This window comes from Quercus robur, chromosome 10, assembly GCF_932294415.1.
Source record: "Quercus robur chromosome 10, dhQueRobu3.1, whole genome shotgun sequence".
NCBI classification, from domain to species: domain Eukaryota; kingdom Viridiplantae; phylum Streptophyta; class Magnoliopsida; order Fagales; family Fagaceae; genus Quercus; species Quercus robur.
The window spans coordinates 40,592,023-40,618,088 of record NC_065543.1 but is presented as its reverse complement, the minus strand read 5'-3'; the positions used below and the strand labels follow the sequence as shown (position 1 = coordinate 40,618,088).

General features: G+C 33.9%; 2 protein-coding genes and 1 long non-coding RNA gene across 3 annotated transcripts; all 3 read right to left on the bottom strand.

Moving 5' to 3' along the window:
- Window positions 1–4,865: 4,865 nt before the first annotated feature.
- LOC126704156 (uncharacterized) lies at window positions 4,866–5,618 on the bottom strand. The gene has a single exon (XM_050403183.1). The coding sequence runs from the start codon at window positions 5,616–5,618 to the stop codon at window positions 4,866–4,868; it is 753 nt and encodes a 250-aa protein (XP_050259140.1).
- A 2,876-nt stretch (window positions 5,619–8,494) lies between these two features.
- On the bottom strand, window positions 8,495–14,048 carry LOC126702003 (uncharacterized). The gene is made up of 3 exons (XR_007647605.1): window positions 13,513–14,048; window positions 13,336–13,437; window positions 8,495–8,659 (listed from the first exon to the last, which is right to left on the bottom strand). It is a non-coding gene; the product is annotated as an uncharacterized LOC126702003 (long non-coding RNA).
- Window positions 14,049–16,469: 2,421 nt separating this feature from the next.
- LOC126704155 (uncharacterized) lies at window positions 16,470–24,321 on the bottom strand. Its single transcript, XM_050403182.1, has 5 exons — window positions 24,127–24,321; window positions 22,226–23,849; window positions 21,946–22,137; window positions 21,510–21,723; window positions 16,470–16,541 (listed from the first exon to the last, which is right to left on the bottom strand). Exons 2-5 carry the CDS (start codon window positions 23,821–23,823, stop codon window positions 16,470–16,472), a joined length of 2,076 nt encoding a protein of 691 aa, XP_050259139.1. The 5' UTR covers window positions 23,824–23,849; window positions 24,127–24,321.
- Between the last annotated feature and the right edge of the window lie 1,745 nt (window positions 24,322–26,066).

Genomic DNA, 26,066 nt, shown 5'->3' with positions numbered 1-26,066 from the left:
TGAAGAAAGGTACCTGAATAGCTAATTGAGAAATTTGAGACTTAAAACATGAGAAGAGACATTGCCGCACTGGTACTAGTAGAAGACACAAAAGTTACAAATAAGGAGAAAGGCAAAACGTAGATGTAAAAGTGTAAATGAAGATGTGATAAAATTTAAAAGTATGAAGTGTAAAAATTGAAGAGATAGAAGACGTGTGTGGTTAAGAATAAATAAGAAAAAATAATTAAAAATGAGAAGTAAGTAATATATGTCTGGTGAGGAAAAATAATATTATAATAAAAAATAATAAAATGTTGAAAATTGTGTTGTATTGGTCAGTGTATTTAGTTGAAAGAATCAAGCCATTGCCCAACTTGTAATAGTTTTATTATAATTTTTTTTTTGAATTTTTTCTTTTTGCTTAAAAGACCCTAGTATATTGTTAAGTTGCTCAAATGATAGATTAAAATTTAATTTTATTGGTATAAAAAAAATTCAGGGTGGTCCCATAAGGTGGATACCGTCTTAATGGATATACTATCGAAGGGAGTAAGTCGTTCGGGATGATTGCCTTCGTAGATTTCCAGTTTCTCTACCCAACGCATGTGAAATTTGATGGGAATGACATTCAACATAGTCGTCTGAGATGGTGGCTGGTTGTTGCTGGTGCTGGCGGGTCGGCTTTGGTGCCATACTAAGAAATGAGTATCATCAAAGTCAGAGATGGAGGCTAAGACGGAGACGGGAACAAAGACAGAGATGTTCCTAAGATATGCCATGTTTGATAATCAGTGGGAACAAAAAAGAAAACGTAAGAGGATGCTAGCAACAATTAAAGAGCTCTGAGAAAGGAACTGAGACTTTTGGAACGTTGGGATACAAAATTAGTCTCCGAATAGAGCTCTTATTCCTACTAGATTCAAGACACAAATTAAATTACCATATATATATATATATATATATATATATATTACAATAATATGTTTCCTATCCCTCCTGGACTAAGGAAACCAAATACGTCTAAACCAATTATGTTTCTCTCTTACTGCGATGGTGGCTGGTTCCTGGGTTGGCTTTGCTGCCTTACTCTGAATTTAACATTCTCAGAGAAGCTTTATCTGCTTTGAGAGTCTTGAGACATGTTTGAAAGTTAGAAGAGTTAGAAGGGAACGAAAGAAAACGTAAGGGATGCTGAAAACAAATACTCCGAGAAAGAAATTGAGAGACTTTTGGAACGTAACTTATGCAATATATTGTTTGTGTATATATATATATATATATATATATATATATTAGATATAGAATTATAGACGAAACGGGTTGGGAAGCAGGATTTGGTAGCGGAATAGAGTTCTTACTTGATTGAAATTATGAAATATCCACCTGTTTTCTAACTTTATCTTAACGAAAGAAATACCCAACCTTATTAAAAACAAATACCTATCCCAATATTTTTCCTATCCTTTTATATTTAGGAAACCAATTACTTCTAAACTTTTATAAAAATAAAAAATAATTAAATCACAGAATCACAATCACACTGAAGAGTGTTTAAATTTTAGGCTAAAAGTAAATTATATCTTTAAAGTTTGGGAGTGTTTAAATTTTACATCATGAAATTTCAAAATTTGAATTTTACCCAATGAAATTCTATTCTTTATGCACTAGCAGTCATTTTATTCATATTTTCCGTTAAGTACATAAACTTACCACATGTGTTTAGTTTATCTAATAAAATAATGTCATATTATTTTTATAACCTAAAAAAATAAGTAATAAATAAATTAAAAATAACATGACATCATTTTATTGGATGAAGTAAAAGCGCGTAGCAAGCTTATGTGGTATTTAATAGAAAATATAAATAAATGGGTTGCTAATACAATCTGAATAGAACTTTAGACGGTAAAATTCAAATTCTGAAATTTCCATGTGTAAAATTCAAATACTCCTAAACTTTAAGAGTATAGTTAGGAGTATAGTTTGCAATTTAAGCTAAATTTTAGTACAACAACAATATTTAAAAAATCTTAATTACCATCAATTTAGTATTTAGTTGAATAAATTTACTTATTTTAAATATGAGGGATGATTATTTATTTATTTATTTATGAATATGAAGATCCACCAAATATTCTAGAAATGAAAAAAATAGGGTATATAAAAATCAAATGAAAAAAAAACCAAGTTATTTAGGCCAAAAATGATAGGACCCTTTCCTACGCTAGTCATGACGGTTGAGTATAGCATATAGCATTAAATCTCTTATGCTTGTATTATTTTATTTTCTTCTTTTCCTCTTTGAAGTATATTTTGTAACTAATCACTAACTCGTGTGATGAATGAGAAAACTATTTATTATAAAATATTATTTAATCTTGATTTTTTTTAAGAGTCATCATATCATTAATGCATAGAATACTTAGAAACATGAGGTAACAATGGCATTAATAATATATAAATTTTAGCAATTGAACCTACATAATAATTTTTTTTTAATTTTAAAAAAATCTACATAATAAATTAAGTACTATACAATAAATATTGTATAAAACTCTGGGAATGAAGGTTATGTGAGCATAGGTTTTAGCAATTTTTTTTTTTCCAAGATGAATTTGAATGTTTTGCAAATGTAACTTTTATAGGTTTTTGTAAGAAGATTTAAACAATTCTTTGTTTCTTCTTCTTTGATTGCACATTAGGATTTTAATCTCAAAAATCCCTAATCTCAATATGAAACATTCAATTACTAAATGAAAAATATCAACTAAACAAAAATTTAAATAAGAATTATAATATGAAAAAAAAAATGAAAGAAAAGCTATGAAGAGAAATTCATATACCTTGAGAACAAAGAGTTTATAGAAACAAAAAAAAATGAGTAGTCATTTTACAAGTCTCTTTTATAATATGGTTCTTTATGGCAGTCTTATCTTAGAAATCCCTAAGTGGACTTGGAAAAGAATAACTAATTAATTAATTGAAAATAAAACCAAACAAAATAGAATCAGTAGAAATCCTAATAAGTGTGGGATTTGAAAAAGAATGAATAGTTTAATTAAAACTCTTTTATTTGTGTTTAGATTTTGTCAAATAAATGAAGAATTAAAAATATGAAAATGATGTAGAAAATTGTGAGCACTCCAAAGCAAAGCTTATGTGTCAACAATAAATCAAATGCTTCAATTTTATGTTATGTATATATATGGTAATTTCCATTAGGCATGGCAACAGGGGAATCCTACACAAGATTTTAAAAAAATGGTTATATTTTTTAATAATATGATTCAAGTTTTTTAATGACCTAGGAACAATATTATTACACAGTGTAAGGACTCAAATATCGAACAGCCCAAGCCTACTTAGAACAGTGAGATTTGCACAATTCAATTAGGCCCAAATCAGTATATTTGTAAGAGAGTAAATCAAACAAAAAGGGAGGGCTTAGCCCAAGGACAAAAACAGGAAAGAAAAACTAAAGATCATGGATTAATGTATGTAACAGGCTTATTACAAGCATGCCCGAAGAGGCAAATAATACACAAAATGAAACACTATTCATGCCCTTCTCTTAATGTTCTTGTTCTAATGTCTATCTCCTTTTTTTCTTTTTTTTCTTTCTTTCTTCTGCCCCCTTTTATCTGGAAGTTCCCTTCCCTTATATACTCCTCAGTCTTTCGCATCTTGGCCCCTCATTTCCACCTACCCAAGCTCTCACCATGACACATGTCTCCTCAAACTTCTGCTGAAGGTGGTAGAAAGAGCTGTTTAGCTATGAATTTCACTGTTCAGGTTACTTGCTCATCAATACAGCTGATAAAGCTGTTGCCAACCATTTAATGCAAAGGTAGTAGACTCACTCCCACTGGAAACTTCCCCTATCTTCCGTGATTCTCTCTCTACACCCTAAACTCTTCATCCTGACCTTCCAGAAGTCTTTTGTTTCTTCTCCTCCTCTTCTCGAACAGACCCCTTCTTCGAACTCGGGATACCTTAATAAGAACAACCACAGCTTAATGTTCACTTCCTCAGTCTTTGGGCTCCCACACATAGTCTATATATAAAAATATTTACTAAAGTTATATTAGCCGAGCAACCCTTTTGATGTATTTCATCCTAACTTGTACTTAGTCTCTTTTTTTAAATAAAATTCTTCATGCTGCTCATAAAAAAATAGTTTATATATAAAACTAAGTAAACCCAAAAGTCTTAATCAACAGATTAATTAATTGATAAAAAAAAAACTTATTATTGATTCGTACCCAAACTACCGTTATCAATCAAGAAGAATGACTCAAGAATTCGAACTATGGTTGAGTTAAAAAAAATTTCGGGACTACGTTAAAAAGTAAGTACACATTAAGTGTCTATTTAGCAAAAATTATTTTGTTAATTTATTTTATTATTTATCTTATTTTTGTTATTATTTATGGATCCCACTACACTTTTTGATATCATTTATGGGTTCCACTATACTATTTCAGTTAACTTTTACTTTTATCTATAAGCAGATCTCAAATAGATCTAATTAGAGTATAGGTAGTTTTAGAAAACATAAAATATACACAAACCAATTAATTCGAGATAAAATAAAATAATCATGAATATCACTTTTATATGCTTAGCATATGCTATGAAAAAGTAATAGCATATACAGCAATCAAATAAGATCAAATCCAAGTTATGGGGTCAACAATGATAAAATACCCTGCATGTATAACGATTTCAAGGTCTTGGTACAATTTTTTTTCATAATGGCTACTAATAAATAAAGAAACAAACTTCAATAACAACTAATATTTTTAAAGAAATTGAGCTAGAACCACATATAAACTTAACACTAAAATTTGATCAACCAACAAATTGATGCTTAGCTCCCAATCTTAACAGTCGTGTGGCATTGGATATCGGCATAAGGGGCAGAAGTGACTCGTCTTCAACCACTTGACAATACAACCTTCGTGATAGACATGTGAACACGGCATGCGAGTGACTTCCAAACCAGTCTGAAACCCTTCCATGCAGATGGTACATTCTTGTACCGAGTTCATCAACCCTTGTTGAAACTTAACCTTCTCCAAAGCCTGAATGGAAGAATTAGTCGCTGGAATGAGCTTAGGCTCATAAGTCTCCATGGAGTCCAAAACTATCATATCATCGGCCACATCATCCTCATGAAATGAAAACTCCAAATCATCAATCCTGTCTACCTTTATTACATGTTTCACCGTGCGCAATAAATTCACAACAATTGGCATCCTTGATCTCCCAGCCGATGAAGCAACACTTGCTATTTTTTGTAACACAGGACCATGATTTCTCGCTGGGATGTCCAAGTCTCTAAGCACAGACGACATTAAAAGAATGCCATCATTGTCATGCAACATCACTTGATTTTTGGGGAGCCTGACGGATTTTGTGTCATGAAATGTTTGTTCGTAGGAAACCAGTGGTAAGGGATGATAGCCGATGTAGTTCTCCACTTTCACTACTCTACGCATGTGAAATTCGATGGGGAATTCATCTAAACAGTTTGATGTTGTCTGAGATGGTGGCTGGTTATTGCTGCTGGGATGACTTTGCTGCCATATCAAGAAATTAATATGGTCGGAGATGCTATATCTGCGTCGAGACATGTTTGAAAGTCACTAGGAACAAGAGGATTTGCTAACAACAAGAACTCTGAGAAAGAAACTGAGATTTTTGGGACGCAATTCTATGTTTTTGTGTGTATATATATAGTTGTGTTGGGATGCCAACTTAGTATCGAGATAGAGTTCTATTCCTACTGCACCAATTAAAAGCAAGAAAAAACCCACCCCTTTTTCTAACTTTATATATATATATATATATATATATATTTTTTTTAAAGAAAAAGGAAAAAGAAAGGAAAGAGCCACTTGCTCTAACCTTTTATAGTTTTATCCCAAAAAAAAAAAATTATTATTATTATTCGAATATGATTCCTATTACTCCAAGATTGAGGAAACCAATTACTTCTAAACTTTTATTAGAAAAAAAAAATCGCAATTAAGCTAATGAATGATTTAAATTTTACTAATTACATCAATATATAAAAACTCTTAATTAATTATCATCATTTTATTTTAGTATTTATTTAACATTTTTTGATAATGGTGAAACAAAATCTAATTTGCTTATTTTAAATATGAGATATGATTATTTTTTATTTATTTGTGCAGAGGCATCAAATATTTAGAAATAAAAAAAATAATAGGGTATGTAAAAATCAAATGGGATCGAATCCAAGTCGTGGTATCAATAAAGATAAAACACCCTTCCTCCACTAGTTATGATGAATGAGTATAGCATTAAACCTTTGACGTTCATAGTTCATACTCCTCTTTGAAAATATATTCTAACTCAAAAGTCTTGGATACAAACATGAAAATTTTGATTTAACTTTTTTTATAATTTGATTCAAGTTTTTTAACAACCCAAAAACTTTATTTTTACACATAGTTTATATAAAAAATAAAATAACATATGATTTAGATCAGAAATTCTTAAGCAATAAATTAATTAATTGATAAAAAAAATTACTTATTGATACCACACAAATAAATACTCCAATTGCGGTTATCCGTCATTGAAGAATGACTCAACTCACTCAAGACATCGAACCGTAATAGAATTAGAAAATTTTCATATGGACCCAAGTTAAATATATTAAGATTACATATTAAAGTATAACCATAGTTTTAGAATACATAAATATATATATATATATATATATCTCTCTCTCTCTCTTTCTCTCAAATAATTTTAGATAAAATTAAATAATAAATGTCATTTTTTAAAGAAAAATAATGAATGTTGTAGGAGGCAATGCAGGAGACCAAGCCCATTAAGAATATGCATGGGCTAAAGTTCAAGCCCAATGCAATTTATTTGTAGATGTGGGTTATTAAGGTCAACCTTTCAAGTCTTAGGGTAGAGATACGTTTTGAAGCCCAAACCCAAAATGTAAAGGGATATTAGCCCAATGAGCCCAATATAATAAATTTGTAGAGAGTGGATTAGAGAATTAGGCCCTAATGAGTTAGACAATGGATAGAATGAGTTTGAAAGGTAATCAAACAAAAGCAAGAGAGATTGATCCAAATAAAATCGCTCTCGGCACGGTCTGAGGAGGTGAGCTCTAATATAAATCAATTGAATAGATTATAAATACAATTTTGATTGCTACAGTCATTTCTTTCTCTCCTTTTTTTGATCCTTCATTCATAGAGGATATCTTATATTATATAGTTCCTTTTGGACGATCTTGATCCTACACTTGTTGATCATTTGAGCTACTATTTGAGTGCTTAACCCATCAGACACTCTCTCTAGCTTTTTGTAAGTTGTGGTAGTCAAGGCAGCATTGTTCAGGGGTCTTCTCCACATAAATGCAGCCAGAAAGTTAGCTGCAGGGCATTCAATGCGGTGGCACCAACTTTTCCTTAGATATTTCATAGCTTCCACTCTTTTAGTACGTTCACGATGCACGTCCCTCTCAGCGAAATTTCTTAGGTCACTTTGAGTAATAGAATATACGTTTGATCCGTGTTTTGTTTATCCGAGGAGACACCCCTCCTTGGACCACCTTTCCACTTGCATGTTACTTATGGTACTTTAAACTTAACACCCTCACTATTATTTATTCGTCATCGGACCAATCAACGTTCTCGGCTAAAGCTCAAGGCCCAATATACAATCTTGGGCCCTTATCTCTACACTTAGTATTCTTAATTGTCTTAATTGGTGGATTTAAAGGAAAAGCAATATATGAGACAGTAATTAAGAGAAGATTAGTAGAAAGAACGAGGTATATGATTCAAGCCTTCTCCTCAGACCTGTCCGAGGAGCAAATGTTCTTATGATAACAAGGCTTTTAGCTACAACAAAATGTATTTTCAGTGACGAAAAAATTCGTCACTAAAAGTCCAGTTTTTCGTCACTAAGGACCTTTAGTGACGAAATTAGACTTCTAGTGATGAAACTCATTTCGTCACTGTAGCCCCGTCACTAAAAGTACTGGTGACGAAAAATTTCGTCACTAAAAGTCCGATTTGATTTAAAAAAAAAAAACTTTTAGTGACGAAAACGTTTCGTCACTAAATGTTTTCCTCACTAAAAACACTATTCAGTGACGAAAATATTTCGTCACTAAAACTATGTTTGGGTACATATAGTGACGAAAAAATGCGTCACTAAAACTATTTTTAAGAAAATCCAGGCACACATAGTGACGAAAATTTTTGTCACTAAAACTATTTCTTACAAAATTTTGCCATATTTAGTGATGAAATTTTCGTCACTAAAACAATTTTTTGTTGCTATATTTGCGACGAAAAAATTTGTCACTAAAACTTATTTTTTGTTTTTATTTTTTTCATGGCTTTGATATTAACTTGTAACCTGTCATTACATTATTAAAACCTCACATTTGATTAACACATTTATTTCAACAACACATTTATAAAAAAAGATCCATACATTCCACATGTAAAAAATAAAACAAGTATCTAATTCAAACTCCTTCCATACAATAATTGTTTGCAATACATACAATAACTCTACCTAAACCCTATTTTAGAACTAACGGAAGATGTTCTCATATGTCTTTAAGTAATGCCAAAAGTAAATCCCCTAAAAGCCACCAATAAGAAATCTGCACAAATATAAAAACAATAATTCGTTAAAACCGTAAAGTAAAAATATTAACTATGTTATAAGAAATATTTCTGACAATGCATTAAGAGTAAAAACAATTTCTAACAATGCACAAATATAAAAACAATAATTCGTTAAAATCGTAAAGTAAAAACACTCCCAATATGAATTTAAACTACCTTATAACACCATGTAAGTCAGGGACGAATGCAGGATTTTAAGCCGAGGGGGGGGGGGGGGCGGAGATAAGCAAAAAAAAAAAAAAAATTCAAATACGCATCCATATAGTATTAATAAACTATCAACCAAGACAAATACCCAAAAATCATTGTTTCTTAATATATTAAGATACAATCTACTAACAAAAACAAAAGATACGAAACACTATTGTTTCTTTATACAATCATCTATGAAAAGGGAACTCGATGCTCTTTCAAATCTTCAAAATCATCTACTATTCAATCCAAACTAAATGTCGAAGCTATATCCTTTTCAATGTATAACATCAAAGAGTCATTCAAAAAGTCATCTTCCATTTTGTTTCGAAGTTCAGTTTTGACAAGTTTCATAGCTGAAAATGCTTGCTCAGTAGCAGTAGAAACTGGAAGAGTAAGCACAAGTCTCACTATTCTATAAACAAGTTTGTAGTGTTCTGAATTTTCAGTTCTCACTAACCATTGAGACAACTCAGATAAACTTTTCAATTTTTTGAACTTTGGATCTTGGACTACATTATGCTCAAAATGATAAAGCTCCTTCTCCAACACTTGTTTGTCATAATCTGTGAAATCTTGTGGATGGAAATTCTTTACCAACAAACAAAGATCACTAATTCTAAAAGATTTTAATGCCTCTCGAGGTTCTAAAGCTGAGCTAAGCTTAAGTAACTCCATTGCATCTTCATTAAACCGATAATTTAATTCCTATAGTTGAGAATCTATTGTAGCATAAAAAATATTTACTTGATAATGATGCTCATTTGTAACGTTATCTTGTTGATTACGAGCTCGAACTCGCCTCGCAACATAACGAGCATTCATATCCAGGACATCAATGCGATGCTTCTCACAAAATGATATCACAATGGTGAGTAAGCCATCCTATCCATCATCTCTAAATTTTTGGATAAGTGCTTTAGTAGATGAAACTAAATGCATGACATTTAAAATGTCTTGAGATTGGCTTTGCAAAGCTTGACAAAGTTTATCAGTGATCTCCATAGTTTCCTTCTCAAGATGCAAGATGAAGACAAATTCAAATGAAGTTAAACCTTAATAAGCTGACTCTCCTTCTGCCCGATTTTCTCTATCAATTGCACCATCAATTATATTTTGTAAAACTTCAACGGTTGAACTAAACATCCTTAATAAGCTAGAAACTGATCTAAAATGTGAACTCCAACGTGTTTCTACAGTTCGTTGTAAAGTGCCAATTTGATTAAGTCCACTTCCAGTCTCAAGCTCTTTAAGATCAATCAAACGTGCTATTTCATTAGCATTGGCAACTTTCAATTGCTCATTGCGCTTGCATGAAGTATTAACAATTTTGATCAGAAAAAGCAATGTAAGAAAAAAATGACTAATGGGAACAACTTGTTTTGATGCTTTTACTAATGCCAATTGTAAGCAATGTGCAAAACAATGGATATAGTAAGCATATGGGCAATCATTCAAAATCAAAGCTTGTAATCCATTCCACATACCTCGCATATTGCTTGCTCCATCATATCCTTGCCCTCGAATATTTTGTATATCTAAGCAATATTGAGATAACAAAGAATATATCCCCTTCTTTAGAGTCAAAGCTGCAGTGTCAACAACATGAATATGCCCAAAAAAGCGTTCTTTCACAAAGCCTTCTGCATCAACATATCTAAACACCACAGCCATTTGCTCTTTCATGGACTCATCACGAGCTTCATCAACCATTATGCAAAACTTTGCATCACCAATTTCTTCCCGAATGGCCTTCTTCACTTTGGCTGAGAAAACATGTAGAATTTCCTTTTGAATCCTAGGTGATGTGTAGGTTGCATTTTTTGGAGCTTTTTCTATTATTTCAGCAACCTTCTCATTCCAAAAAGTCACAATACCCAATGATTCATGAAAGTTCCCACGATTTAATGAACTAAAACTTTCATTTCGACCTCTAAAAGCTATAGCTTGAAAGGCAAGATATCGGACAATAAAAATTGTGGCCTTCAGTTGCAACCGATTATTTGCAATTTGTTTAGTAGTGAAATGATCAACTACCCTTTGCAAATGTTGCGATTGGTTCATTAAATCCTTACACATTTGCTCAGCAACTCTATAAGCTAAGTTATGATCTTTTCCTATATGACCTTGAAAATAACAATCTTTGCACCCAACCTTTTTCCAATTTCTAAATCCACCAACAATGAATGTATTTTGTCCCACAACCACATTTGGATTATGAAACACAAAGCAGGGTAGACAACAAGCTGCATCTGTTGTAGGAGAATATTCAAGCCATTTTGAATTATTTCTATACCAAGAAGCTTGAAAGCTACAATTGCGTTTTCCACTTTTTTTGAATGTCTCTAGAGGAGTTTGGTGTGGACCTTTTTTAATGTAAGCCCGTTGAATTTCATCATGTTGATTAACATGATATTCTCATATTTGTTTGCGTGTTCCGGGATCATAATCCAAAGAATCAAGGTCAATTCTTTGAAATTGTGTTTGAGAGATTGGAACATCCGCATTTTCTGGAATTGGAACATCCACATTTTTCGGAATTGGAATAGCAACATTAGTTGTTGGCAATTCCACGTTGACTTTGGAAGAATTTGAAGTTGATCCTTTTCTTTTGAAAAAATCAAGCATTGTAGTTGATTTTTTCATGATCTACAAATAAAATAAAAATTATATAAGAATCACCGTTATTTTTTTAAATTTGTGTGACAATTTTTTATATTATATGATTTATTTTTTTTCTTTTTGTCTTTGGTCTGCCTTTAATGTTTTTGTGTTTGGACTGCCTTTATTTATGTCTCTGTGTTGTCTCTTCCTTTATTTATGTCTTTTGTATCTTTGTGTTGTCTCTTGTCTTCATCTTCCTAATTCTGACCCACTAACCCAAATACCCAATGAATCCCACTACAAATAGTCAAGCACTACTAACAAAAACTTTTCTTAACTTTACCTTCTTTTTTATTTTTTTTTTTCCCTGTCACTTGTCTGTTGCCCAACAGCAACTCCACTTTTCCCTATTATTATGTCCAAGTACCAGTCAACAAAGAAAAAACCATCTGACTATCACTACAATCTCTACTCTCTCTATCTATCTCTTTTATCTATATAATGCAAGAGTCACAAAGCCAAAAAGCCAAAAAGCCACAAAAAAGAAAAAAAACCACCACAGGCAACAACCGCAGCACAAATTCAATTCACAATCACCAAATCAGTTCAGTTCATCACTATTCACTCATCAGTAAAAACACAAACATGAAACACCACAAGTCAAGTCCACAAGGCACAAGCATAGTTTCTTTGATTCTCAGATCACAAGGTTTTGAAATTTGAAGGAAAAGATAAGAGTTAAAGAGTAAATACCTGTGAACTGTGAAGGCTCGAAGCTGGGCTGGGCAGATTGGGCAACGGCGGCAAGTGGATCTCGTCTCGTGTGGCGGCGTGGGTCTCGCTCTCGCCTGCGTAGGTCTCGCTCGAAGCTGGGTTCACACTCTCTCGCTCTCGTCTCGCTCTCTGTCTCTCTCCGTCATGGCGACACTGCTCTCTGTCTCTCTCCGTCACGGCAACACCGACACGGGCCTCTGAACTAATCAAGATCATTGTACTCTCTATCTCTGTCTGACTGTCTCGCAGCTCTCGCCTCTCAGTCTCTCACTTTCCTTTCTTTTTTTTTTCTTTGTTTTTTGCTTTCTCCGTTTGGTTTTGGACTGCTAAGAGCTGAGATTTTTTTTTTTTTTTTGGATTGACATGGGTTATGGGCTCTGAGCTGGCCGGATGATGGGCTAGGGGAAGGGGGGTTCATGCCAGATGATGGGCTAGGGGAAGAGGGGTTCATGATTTTTGGAAGGGGGGCCGGAGCAAAAATTTCAGGGGGGCCCAAGCCCTTTTTTTATTTTTTTGGGAAAATTTTAATTGCTAAAAATTTTTTTTTTGGGCTCAGGGGGGCCCGGGCCCCCTTAGCCTTCTACCGAGGTCCGTCCCTGATGCAAGCCACCTGCTTGCTCCAACACAACAACCCACCATAAAACAAATTTTCAACATCACAACTATAATGCTTACAAGTATTGAAATTGAATAAAAGAACACAATTGCTACTAATTAACAAGTTTCATTCACATTTGCAAGAAATTAAAAACACTCCTAATATGAATTTAAACCACCTTATAACACCATGCAAGCCACCCGCTTGCTCCAACACAACAACCCACCACAAAACAAATTTTCAACATCACAACTATAATGCTTACAAGTATTGAAATTGAATAAAGGAACACAATTGCTACTAATCAACAAGTTTCATTCATATTTGCAAGAAATTAAAAACACTCCCAATATGAATTTAAACCACCTTATAACACCATGCAAGCCACCCACTTGCTCCAACACAACAACCCGCCACAAAACAAATTTCCAACATCGCAAGTATATATAGAGTTTTATAAGTTTTTAACTAAAATATACTTACTTTGCTCAAGCTAAGTTTACAACTTTCAGAAAAAATCCAAAGTTAACTTGTGTTCTTCACCTTGTTCCTCACAATTTCTTTAGCCACCAAAGAGAAAGAGAGCTGGAAATAAAAGAAAGTTTAACTTTTAACTAATCAAACAATCACAATGCATAAAATACGATTGCCTTTATCTACCTTGCTCCCTCATAGGCTCATAGCTGCAACTTAAACCACCTCACCCACCAGCTCCAAAACAAATAAGGTTATCCACGGCCACAGGCACATTCGCAAGCAATTTTAGTCAAATGAACCCAATATGAAGATATCATCACACACGCATTTACACAATTCATCTAAAAAAGTAGGCTCTTTCACTTAATCTGAAACACAATTACACACAACTAGCATATGAGGAAACATGGTAGTGCATTGCAAAGAACGCCAAAGTACAACAGAACCATCTTAACAGGCAATATAACTTTGTGGAGAAACCCAACAGTAAATTCCCCAACAAAACCATTCTATCACATAAATACCATCATCCAAAATCTCACCCTTCAATTTAATCTCATTAAAAAAGGACATATATAAGAAAGCACATTGGACAAGTATGTAGAAGCAATAAGATTCATTTCATTAACAAGAAACATAGCATGAAAATTCAGTTGGCACAAGTACAAAAACAGAAAAACACATATATGTTACAAACTACTAAAACAACCCCTATCTATGTGAAGCTGATCCAATATTGCCTTTTCCTTTGCCAACCTTCTTAGGCAGAAGGGTCTGGTGGATAGTCGGCAACACTCCTCCATTGGCGATAGTTACAAATTAAGAATCAGATTAAGAATGTCATATTTAACAAAATTTACTAATAAAATTTATAAATAAATATATTTTAAAAAAAATCCAATGCGATGCAAAAAAAAAAATTGTATGATTCAGCAGATAATCTCAAGCAATCAAACAAATAGGTACAGTGCTAACACAAAAATCAGATTATAAAAAATATATATTTATATATATATATATATATATATTTATGAAATATCGGGAAATTTTGAACGTGAACATTGAAAAAAGGAAATTACCGGTGGTGGAGTTTGAGAATGAGGCGAAGGTTGTGTGGAAGCAACGGCGTTGACAGTGATGGCGGAGGAGTCAAAGTTCGTTCGAGTCAACCCCGAGTTGCGTCAGGATCCGGAATATTCGGCCGGAGATTCTGGATCAAACTTCGAATCGCCGGGAAAGGAGAGAGTGCTGTTAAGGTGAATGGTCTCCGGGAAGGCGAACGGTCGCCGATTCGAAGGAAGGCGAATGGTCGCCGATTCGAAGGAAGGCGAAGGGTTGTCGGTTCAAAGGAATGCGAAGGGTTGCCGGGAAGTCGAATGGTCGCCGGTTTGAAGGATTGCGAAGGGTCGCCGTTGAGCTTAATCAGCGACGGTTGGCTCTTATCGGAGCTTCATCGGCGACGATTTGAGCTTCATCGGCGATGGCTAAGCTTAATTGCGACGGTGGGAGCTCAACGGCGATGGTGGGAGCTTAATCGCGATAGTGGGGGCTCTTTGAGTTTTTAGAAATGTTTGTGGCTTTGTTGAAAAAAAAAACTCTAAAAACTTTTGGTGCATGTGCTGGGTATTGAAATTGGGCTTTGAAGTCTTTAGTGACGAATTCTAGTTTCGTCACTAAAGATTGGGCTTTGTTAAAAATTTTAGAGACGAAATTCATATTTCATCACTAAATTATACTTTTAGTGACAAATTATGATTTCGTCACTAAAAACATATAAGTGCACAACTATTATTATTTTTAGTGACGAATATTTTTCGTCACTAATTCTTCCTTATAGTGACGAAATGATTTTCGTCACTAATACTATCCATAGTAATACCTACAGTGACGAAATATTTCGTCACTAAAAATTTCAACTTTTAGTGATGAAATATTTCGTCACTATAGATTAATTAAATTTGCGCCAAAATTTCCCTCTACTGGCGCCCATTTTTCAGATCACAATAGTGACGAAATTTATTTTTCGTCACTAAATGTTATAATTTTTTTCATTATTAGTGACGAAAAATATTTCCTCACTAATTTTCGTCACTAAAAATACATTTTGTTGTAGTAATTCCTTAATCCTTTCTCCCTCATTTCTCTTTGTTTTTCCGATCTCCTTCTAGGAGGATCTTTCCTACTATATATAGCTGCTGGGATCGCATTCTTGCCTTCCACTTGGAGGATGTTAATCCTTTCATAGATACTTATCCCATCACTGCTTTGCTAGTGGTGGTAGAGTAGGATGTAGAGTGTGGGGACATTGTTCAAGGGTCATTTTTCCATTAATGTGGCTGACTAAGTTGGTGCAATGCATTAAATGTGGAGGTGATGGGTGCTTTATTTGGAAGTTTTCTCCTTGCATTGCTTGCTTGTCTCTACTTCCTTCCTCAGTCTTTAGTCACATGTCCTTGGCAGTTCGTTTATACGCTTTGTTTGTTTCAGCATTAATGTTTTCTGGAAAATAGGTCATTTTCTAGAGAACATTTTTTGGAAAACTATCTCATTTTCTAGTGTTTGGTAACGACCTTGAAAATCAGCTTGCGAATGTTTTCTAGTGTTTGGTATATACAAACATTTTTTGGAAAACTATCTTATTTTTTTGGAAAACTATCTTATTTTTATAGAAAACTATCTCATTGTAGCTATACCACTGCGATTTGTGTGGCTCTGGAACTCTAAGCATCAATACCAAGTGAATAGAAATACGCATAGTGGCAAGAAGTGCTTAACTTTTACCTTCCCACACCTTTGTAGCAGATAGCTTTCTCAGCTTCCTGTCATGATTGAGCATGGCACTTACACTATTAACCACCAAAATTATGCAATCAATATCCACTAGTAACAATAGCAAACCAATCATTCCATATTAAAATAATTTTTAGCCAACAAAAGGACTAAAAGTTGCTTCCAAATCCACATGCCCATGAAACAAAAGGACTAAAAGTTGCAAACCAATACCCATTATAATGATCTCAAAACCTACAAACTAGACGCCAAATAGTTTGATAAATACCAAAATGCCAAATTGTCCAAATAGAAAAGCATAAATTCTAACAAAAATGCACCTACATAATCAAAATTGGCTTAAATAGTTGTCAAAGAAGTTCTTGTATTTGAATTGGAATAGATGCACGAGCATGAGTTCCATCAACAGCTCCCACACAATCCTAATTACGACCAATATAAGTTACATTTATCTTATATCTTTATATGTATATAAAAAAAAGAGGAAAATAAAAGCCTATGGAATTTACCTTAAAATAGGAGTTAAACCTGCTGCTATTTCTTATCTCCAAGGGTGTATCTTTGTCAGGCTCTCTAATCATGTGTTTGTATAATTGCAAAATAGCTCTAAGGACATGCCTAAAGTATCAGTGCACTATCTCAACTAATCTATAAAACCTCCCACCAACAACTCGAAACCTCACATCATGTCCAATAGTGTGTAAAAAAATTAACATTTGTTCTTTAATGGACATATGAATGGTCTCTTGAAGTAGATTATTCTCACTCAAAATTTTACATAGCGCATAAAAAGCAATGGGTCTCATACTTATATGATGGAGACAACGCATATCACCTCTACAAAGAATATCATTCATATATGTCTCTCTTTCATACTCTCGATTAACATGATGTTCTCTAGGCATAACTCTTCTAAATCTTAGTCCTTTCAAAAGAACAACACCCAAAGCAATAACAGATGTAGCTGTCCCCATTATGGGGGCAAGAAGTGATGGGTTATCCATCTATATTTCCAAAAAAAAAAAAAAAAAATGATGAGTATGAATTAAATGTGTACTTAAAGAAAGCATTCATATATACAGGTACCTAAAGAAATCACTTCATAAAAAAAATGAACACTGTAAGTTTGATGAGACTAAACTATAAGGTAACAACATCATCACTCCATAAGTACTAAAAACCAATGGCGGCTCTAGGAATTTTTTCTAGAGAGGTCATTAAGAAACTTAAATTAAACAAAAATTTAATTTAGAAAAAAAAATTGAATATATTGAAATCGAAAACAAAAACACACAAATACATGAAATTTTATAATTTTCTTCTACGAGTTTTCATATTTTGAAATTGTCTCATGATAGTTTATTATCAGTTCTCATTATCTATTGTCAATATAAGTATGACCATTTTATTTTGTTAAATTTGTATAATATTTTTGTTTTTATGCAATTGTGGTTATATATTTGTCATTTTTTTATAAACATATTTTAAACTAAATAAAAAAAAAAAACTCAATTCCACTTGCACTGTATAACTATTAACTCACACAACGACACTCATCCTTCCATAAATAATACAAAAAAGTTGTTGTTTGATTGTGAGATAAACTAATATGTGATCAGAGTGTGTAAGATTTAAAACAAAGTGTGCAAAAATATTTTTAAAAGTGATAAGGATAAAAATAGTACTTATTCATACAAGGCATAAAGCTGACGGTTTTAGATAAAGCCATCAGGCACAAGCTGACGGGTACAGTCAGTCAGCTTCCTCATGTAGGAGTTAACGAATGATGTTCTAGATTGGGGGAATGAGGGAAGTCTGTGAGACACACCTAAAGGCTGACGACATCAACAAGCTTACGCCAGTAAGGTTGAAGGAAATAAATAAGTTGACGACCCTGATGCAAGTTTACTTGCTACCCACGATTGCATATGTAAGGAAATGCCTTGCCCTCCATGTTTGATGCTATTCAAAGGATCCCTATAAGGAAAGGATCCCACCAAATATGCCCAAGAAAACTCCTATAAGGAAAAAACTTCCGCACCAAGGAAGAGATGTCAACCTTCTACTACTATAAAAGCCCCAGTACCCTCGCTAGCCAAGGTATGCATAATTCACCCCTCTCTAGCACTCTAGAGTTGTAAGAAGTTCTAATTTAACCTTCGAAGGGTACTTGGTCGGCACCACACCGGTGCTCTCTGCAAGGTCTTCTCTTTTGTGTTGTGCAGGTGCTATTTCGAGTGTGCAAGTACCTGTGGCTCACTGGTGACTTTTTCGACATCATCAAAAAGTATTAAATTAGTAAAGCAATATATTTTATATATATATATATACACTTTTTTTTTTCAAGTCAGGGGGTTCAAATGAACCCCCTGAAATGTATGTGCAGCCGCCCTTCTAGAAACAAAACTATTGAGTTTGTTATTAGAGGCTAAAAATTGACAAGGTAATAGATGGTGAAGGAGGGACGTTTGCCCTTAAAAACACTCTATTTTTGGACCACGTTTTGACTGGCTTACAAACACTCTGTTTCTGGACTGAGAAACAGAGCATTGCTCCTAACGAAAACACATAAGAGCAATAAAACGCTTAACAGTAATCATAAGAGCAATCAAGGACTTAAGCAAAACACAAGTTCATCTACAAATATAACTGGCTCTGCCCCTGTCTACTAGTGATGTTCAACCTGAGATACTAAACAAGTATTACCTTAATTTGACATGCCCGAGTCAGTTCACTCCTCAATTTCCAATCGGCAAATGAGGAACTTTCTAAATACAAGAAGGATAACAACAACAACAACAACAAAAAAAAACTCTTTAATAATTTTAATTCCCTAGACTTTGAGAGAGGATTTTAATATGACTAACATGAAAATATATATGGATAAAACCTCCTCTTTTGTATCTCTATCATGGCCGGACACATAGGCTTGAATATATAGAAAAGATATGTGCCAATAGCCAACTAGTCATTAAATCACAGGTTTATTTCCAACGTGATTTCTAATGTTTTTGTATACAAAACGTTTGACAATAATTATAGTGACGTATAATTGAATAATGGCTACCATTGAAGATCTGGATAGCAAACCGTGTGAGCATAATTGAAATCAAGAACCTTACCGTGGGAATACTGAAAGGAAGAGTTGTTGACTGTGAGAGACAGATAGAGAGAGATTTGTGAAAACTGAAAAGAGGAGAGACCAGAGGGGGAGAGACAGTGAGAATATGAAAGGAGAGAAAAAGCAAAGAGAAGGGAGAAAACTGAGAGCTTATCGTGAGACTGTGAGACAAAGACAACAAAATAGTTGTTTCCCGCGGCTACAAAGAGTAAAGAAAAAAAATAATATTTATAGGAGATGTGATGTGTGAGAGAGAGATTGTTTTCCAAAAAAAAAAAATTTGGAAAACATCCCATAGAAAATAAGCCTTGTTTTTATTAGGGTTTTCCATTGATTAAAGATAGTTTTCCGTTGACTAATTTTTTTTTATGATACCAAACACTGGAAAATGTAGAAGACTATCTATATAGATAGTTTTCCGGTGAAACAAACAGAGCAATAACTCCCGAGGAGTGAATGTTCCTCAGGTTCTTTGGGCGGATTGACTTCCTCGGTTTCTCTATTTGGATTACCATTAGTGTGCTGGACTTGTGATAATGAGTAGTTGGGCCCAACCTATTCGGATAATATTCCTCTTTTAGGCCCTATCCCTCCCCCCAAAAAAAGTTTTTTTTTAAATGTTTTAACATATGTATACAATATAAAATAAAAGAAATATAATACTGACAAAAAATAAATGAATTTTTTTATCAATAACAAAATAAAACGGCCCACAAAATTCTATCCATAAAAATCATTATATATTTTCTTCTAAAGTGAAAAAACCATACATTCCTATATTCCTAACTCAATCAAAAAGCGTTTGTTTCTGGAAAAGAGAGAGTTTTTAACTAAATAGATTTACTAATATATTTTCATGAATATGTATTGTAAATGCTCTTAAAGCATGATGAATTATATAGGACAAAAGAAATATATATACATATATATATATATATATATTTTTTTTTTGAAAGAGAAAAAAAATATTACACTAATGCTTTAAGTGCTTTTATAATTATCTATAACTAGTGTTTAACCCGCGCAATGCGCGGGATCATTTAAAATCTCTTAAGTATAAGCAAAATACAGCTGATTGCTTTTAATAAATACTATACATTGTAAAGACACTTAGTCATCACAACCCTATTTTTGATGGTATTTACGAAGGATCCTGACAAATTACATTGAAATAAACAGACATGTTTTTTAGTGTATAACTAACCCTCCTAAAAAACTTAAATCAAAACCAACCCAACCAAAACACTCTGAACTAACTCATATTTCTTAGTTCGTAACGAAATTAAAGGGGAAAAAAAAAAAAGATAGTAACGTTCAATTTCACTTATGCCGTACTTAATTCACCAAAATGACTTAATACAACATCATTTACATATTCACTAAATTATTGACAGCCTTGTTCTAAATTAAGTGTTAACAATTCCAAATTAGCAATTGGTACACAGGAATAAATTAATATAGATTTAAAAAAAAAATAGAAACTTCATAAAAAAATTTATAAACTTGAATCACAGTAGATTTAAAATGTACTTGAAAAATGTGATATTCTTATGTACCATTCCTATGAACCACAATGAACAAAAGATTTCAATTTTAACTAAAGAAAAAACTGCTTGTGGAGGTAATCTGCTTTGATGCAGTAGCTGAACAAACATAACTTAAAATAATTGTCAACACATCATACTTCTTACTTTACAACAGAACAATAGGGGAAAATGTAATTTTTGGGAATATACAATGGCCTTATTGAATGTAATTTTTGTGATTTCTAATCTTTAAATGTCGTCCAAACTCAGGACCTTTGAGTTTTAGATACAAAAGTATATATATGTCAAAAGAAAGACTAAAGCAATCAGGCTTGTTCTTTGTTTTCGTTCTGAGAATCCAATTGACTTTGTTGTTGGCCTATGTAGCACGGGTGCGTTTCGGGACTCGGGTGCGGGTGCGGGACTCGGCAATTTTTGAAAAAGGTGGGTGCGGGTGCGGCGGGACTCGGCGATTAAAAAATTATTAAAAATATTTTTATTTATATTTTTAATATATTGCTAAGCATACTTTTTTACATTATACAAATATATACCAAATTTAAGAGCAATAGACAATAGTAGATAATAACTAAAACATGATGTTCATAAATTAAACACAACCCACAAGATTGAAACTAAAACATTCATGATGTTCGGAAATTAGAATACAACTTGCAAATTTGAAACTAAAACAAAATAAAAGATCATCAACAAGACAATCAAATACTAGCATCATCATCAACATCAACATCAATAGCTTCACTTCGAACTTCACTTTCACTAGTAGTAACACTAGTGTTAGCATTTCCAATAACCATAGCCTCCAACTCTGGCTCATCAAGTGTAAGGGCTGCATTCTCAAGAATGCCAGCTCCTCCATGTATGTCACTCTCATTCCAAGAGTCTCCTGCAATATCCCACATCTTTGTTGATGTATTTACGTACTTCTCATTGCGCCTTGACAAGAGTCAAAGATTAGAATGCACATAGACCAAATCTTCAGCGCGTGCAGGAGCCATTTTGTTTCTTTTTAAGGAATGAATGAATTTGTATGTGCTCCAATTCCTCTCAGCACATGAGGATGAACAAGGTTGTCCAAGAAGTTTAAAGGCAAGGGATTGAAGAATTGGAAATGCGGAGCCATGGTATTGCCACCAAATCAAAGGTAGTAAGTCCCACCTATCTGTCAAGGCATCTGGTGAAGGAAACCTCCCTCCTGAGAATGAAGCAAACTCACACTTCACTGCCTTTAATTCACTCTCATCTTCAAAGTATCGATCCAAACACTTGCTCCTTTCCATAGAAATTTCATGATCCCGATGTGGCGAGATGCATTTTGGATTCTCCGAAAGCCATTCAATGGAGTAATACCTAGTTAAAGAGTAAAAAACAAATATAGATGAAACGTATGTTTTACTAGAAGAGGAAACTAAGGAAAATAGAAAATAAATGTACTTACTTAGGATTTAAGGAATGAGCCAAGCAATGTAGTGGTGTACAATTTTTAGTCCATCGATCAATGAGTATATCATACACCACACTCCAAAATGAACTATACTCACCATCTTCCAAGCCTTCGTGCCGATATATTGCTGTCTTCACCTTCTCTATCATTGAATCCCACATCTCATACACAAGATGAAGACAAGGCTTATCTGTGTCGGCTACTCGTAGCATATCATAAATAGGTGCTGTGAATTCAAGGATATAGTCAACTTTATCCCACCAAAGATCACTTAGAATCATATCTTTCACCTTTACAGCTTTTCCAACATCATCCTCCCTATAAGAAGCCCATTGCTCACTAATAGCCATGGCTTGAAGGCATCTTTTTATCAACTTCAACCTTTTCAGCATTATAACAATTGAAGCAAATCTAGTATCAGCAACTTGGAGCAATTTTAATGGACTAAATTCATTAAACATTGTCAACCTCATTGAATGGTTCATAATAAAAACACGTATGAAAGATGCATCATCAGCAATACGTGTAATCCAACTACATTCCTCATATGTAACTTCATTCTTTTCAGTGTTTTTTGCTGCACAAATATTCTTCAAAACTAGATTGAGAGTGTGGACAACACAGGGTGTCCAAAATATTTTAGGATACTCACCTTCAATAAGAGCTCCAGCAGATTTCATCACATTAGCATTATCAGTGATGACTTGGACAACTTTTTCATGTCCAATCTCTTTTATAGCATCCCTCAACACCCCAGCAATATAATGCTTGTCTTTGAACTCACCCGACCCATCAATTGCCTTTACAAACACCGGACCCCCATCTGATACAGCCATAATATTAATAAGAGGCCTTCTTTGTGGATCTGACCATCCATCAGAAACTATGCTTACACCATTTTCAAGCCAAGAATCCTTAATTGGCTTCAAGAGTCTTTCAACATGAGCTCTTTCCTTTTGCAAAAGTGTTGTTCTCAAGGCATTGTATCCAGGAGGAACATAACCTGGGATGTTATGAGTAGCAGCATATGCATAGGAATTACGATAATGTGGGTTCCTTGCAAAGTTAAATGGAAGCCCACCAGTGTAAAACATCCTAGCAATTCTACTATCCAATTCATATCTAGTAGTATTCTGGAATGCTTTCTCAATAGGAGAAATCCCAGCCACCTTCCTCCTCTTACCATCAATCGGATTTGTACTATCACTCCCTTCCTGTCTCCGAAATGGGGAAAGAGGTATAGGCCCACGGCCTGGGATAGGTGGGGGTAAGGGAATTCGACTTCTCTGTTCACTCTCTAACTTATCCTTCTCAACTTGATCATGCATTCGCTGCATTTCCAACCTATGGCTCGGTGTCACATTAGGACATGCTTTAATACCTTTATTAGTAATTTTTAACAAATGAGCCTTAACCCTAGAATAGGATCCCAAATAAACCACACCACAATAATTGCACTTAAAGTATGTGTTTCCCCCTTTTTTAACGGTAGCACCCGGTGGTTTTTCTACTTTAGTCACATACTGCCAAAGAGGACATTCAGCATTTGGCATCTCTTGAGATGAAGTTTCTGAGCTAGTAACTTCATCCATTGAAAATTCAATAGATTCAATTTAACCTACAAATAATAACTATTAAGTATTAAGTATTAATTAAATAAATTATACATAAATCAAACCCAAGTTCATTCACAAAACAGATTCACCATTCTTCACAAAACAGATTCACAAAACAAATTCACAATGAGTAATAAGTACTAACTTAACTAAGATAAAATCAGTCTCACAAATCAGTCTAAGATTGAAAACTAAGAGTCTAAGATTCACAAATCAGTCTCACAAATTCACAAATCACAAATCATTGAAATCAAAGATCAAACTAAGCTTAAAAGGTACCTGAGTTAAGAATGCGTGAGAGAGAGTTGAAGAAAGAATGAGCTGAAGAACAAAGTCACAGCAACCAGCCAAGCAGAGAGCCAGAGACAGAGGCAGAGTCGCAGAGATCAGAGCAAGAGAGAGTGAGACGGAATGAGAGAGAGGTAGTGATGAGAGAACTAATGAAAAAGAGGCAGAGAGCTAATGAGAGTGAGAAACGAGTAGGGTTTAGATTAAACGGTGCGTTCTGAGTGTTTTTTTTTTTTTTTTTTTTAAATTTCGGCCGTTTCGGCCGTTTCGGCCTGAATCGGCCGATATCTGCCGATACGGCCCGAGTCGGCCCGAGTCGGAGCCGCATCGGCGCGAGTCGGCGCGAGTCGGCGCGAGTCGGCTGAGATCTCGAGCCTGCCACGTGGCAGGACTCGGTCGGACGCGGCCGGATGCGCGGGCAACGGCGTCCCTCGCGTGTCGCCGCGTCCGTGCTTCATAGTTGTTGGCAAGCAGATCAACTTCAATAATTTGTTGTTTAACATGACAAATAACCTGTAAAATATTTAATTTCTAAGCGTGAATCATGTTGGTAGCCATAAGTACAGGACTGGTATTATAGTAGGGATGTTAGGCAATTTTTTATTTAATTAGGTAGCATAACCATTATTTGAATGAAAGTTACAGATCTTGTTGCCAGAGCACATGCTCTTGGCCTACAGGTTCATATATTTTATTGGTGCAGTAGAATTTTTAGCAAATTAAAAGAAGTATATGTAAATCAATCAAATGTTTGATACGCCTTTGCAGCTTCAGTTTTGTGGTCATGCCACATTGGCTGCTGCACATACAATCTTTGAAAGTATTCTACAGTATGAAACTCAAAGAAAAAGAGGTGTGCTCCAACCAAACATGATCTACTAAATGAATTACAAACAATTTCTGTCAATTTAATAGTAATTACATTCATTGTTTTATAAATGAAAATTCACCTACCAGCAACCATAGAGTTACAACAACAAAAATAGATTACACTTTCAGATTTCAAAGTCTTACAATTTTAATCGCTATTCAAAAACAGTAGATCGGGTAGGATGGAAAATAGTTTGAAATAGTGATAATGCTTTCTTTTTTTTAGCGCTCTGTCTCCCCTTGAATAGTAAGCAGTAAGTCATTGGTTTATTTTCAATAATAAGTAAAATGGGCTGAAACTGCTGTTTTTGTTAGGATGACAGCAAGTACAGACTGGCAGTTAATGAGTCCCCTATTAAAAAAAATGAACCTTAAGATCAATAGGATGCCAAAAAAAGAAAAAAAAGAAAAAGAAGGAAAGTGTAATAAGCAGGAAATCAAATGGTATCAAATTATTTTGCTCAATCAATCCAAAGAAATATAAAAAGCAATACAAATTCTATTAAGTTCAAACAGTAATATAATAATTGATAAGAAGTAAATTACAGTCCAAACTCTAGCCATGGTTTAATAGTTTAGGAAGTTGTAGATATGAAGTTCGGATTTCTTTTTTTTCTTTTCAAGTGAGGGAGGGGAGAGATATGAAATCAGGTTCACCCAATGAGGAAACAGGACAGTGCCACCAACCGACAAAGCTCATTGTTAACTTTGATTTAGTTCGTCAAAAAAATTAAACAGAATTAGTTGAAGGCCAGTTACCTGGAGTCTCTAAGGTCAATATTGTAAAGTCCTTTATCCTCTCAACAAAAATCATTCGATTTTCCATTGAGCAGTTGATATATATGGAAATGCAGTCTTTAATTTCCCAAGTTGCTTCTGATGTAATATTTGTAAACTCTTTTATCCTCTCATTTGAAACCTTTCGATTTTCCACTGGGCAGTTCATATATATGGCCCAGAACAACACAGAAGTTAAGGGCAATCCATAGAAGAGAGATAAACCAACATGTTCTGAATGAAGTAAGAATAAATGAATTAGTTCATTTTCTTCTTTTACACTA

Excerpts from the sequence above, each read along its gene's own strand:
- LOC126704156 (XM_050403183.1), bottom strand. The coding sequence starts at position 5,618 with ATGTCTCGACGCAGATATAGCATCTCCGACCATATTAATTTCTTGATA.
- LOC126704155 (XM_050403182.1), bottom strand. The coding sequence starts at position 23,823 with ATGGATGAAGTTACTAGCTCAGAAACTTCATCTCAAGAGATGCCAAAT. Across the intron at positions 21,724-21,945 it reads CCAGATGCCTTGACAGATAG|GCGCAATGAGAAGTACGTAA; the intron begins GTGGGACTTACT and ends ACTCTTGTCAAG. Across the intron at positions 16,542-21,509 it reads GTGAAGCTATTGATGTTGAT|GATTGTGTGGGAGCTGTTGA; the intron begins GTTGATGATGAT and ends GGTCGTAATTAG.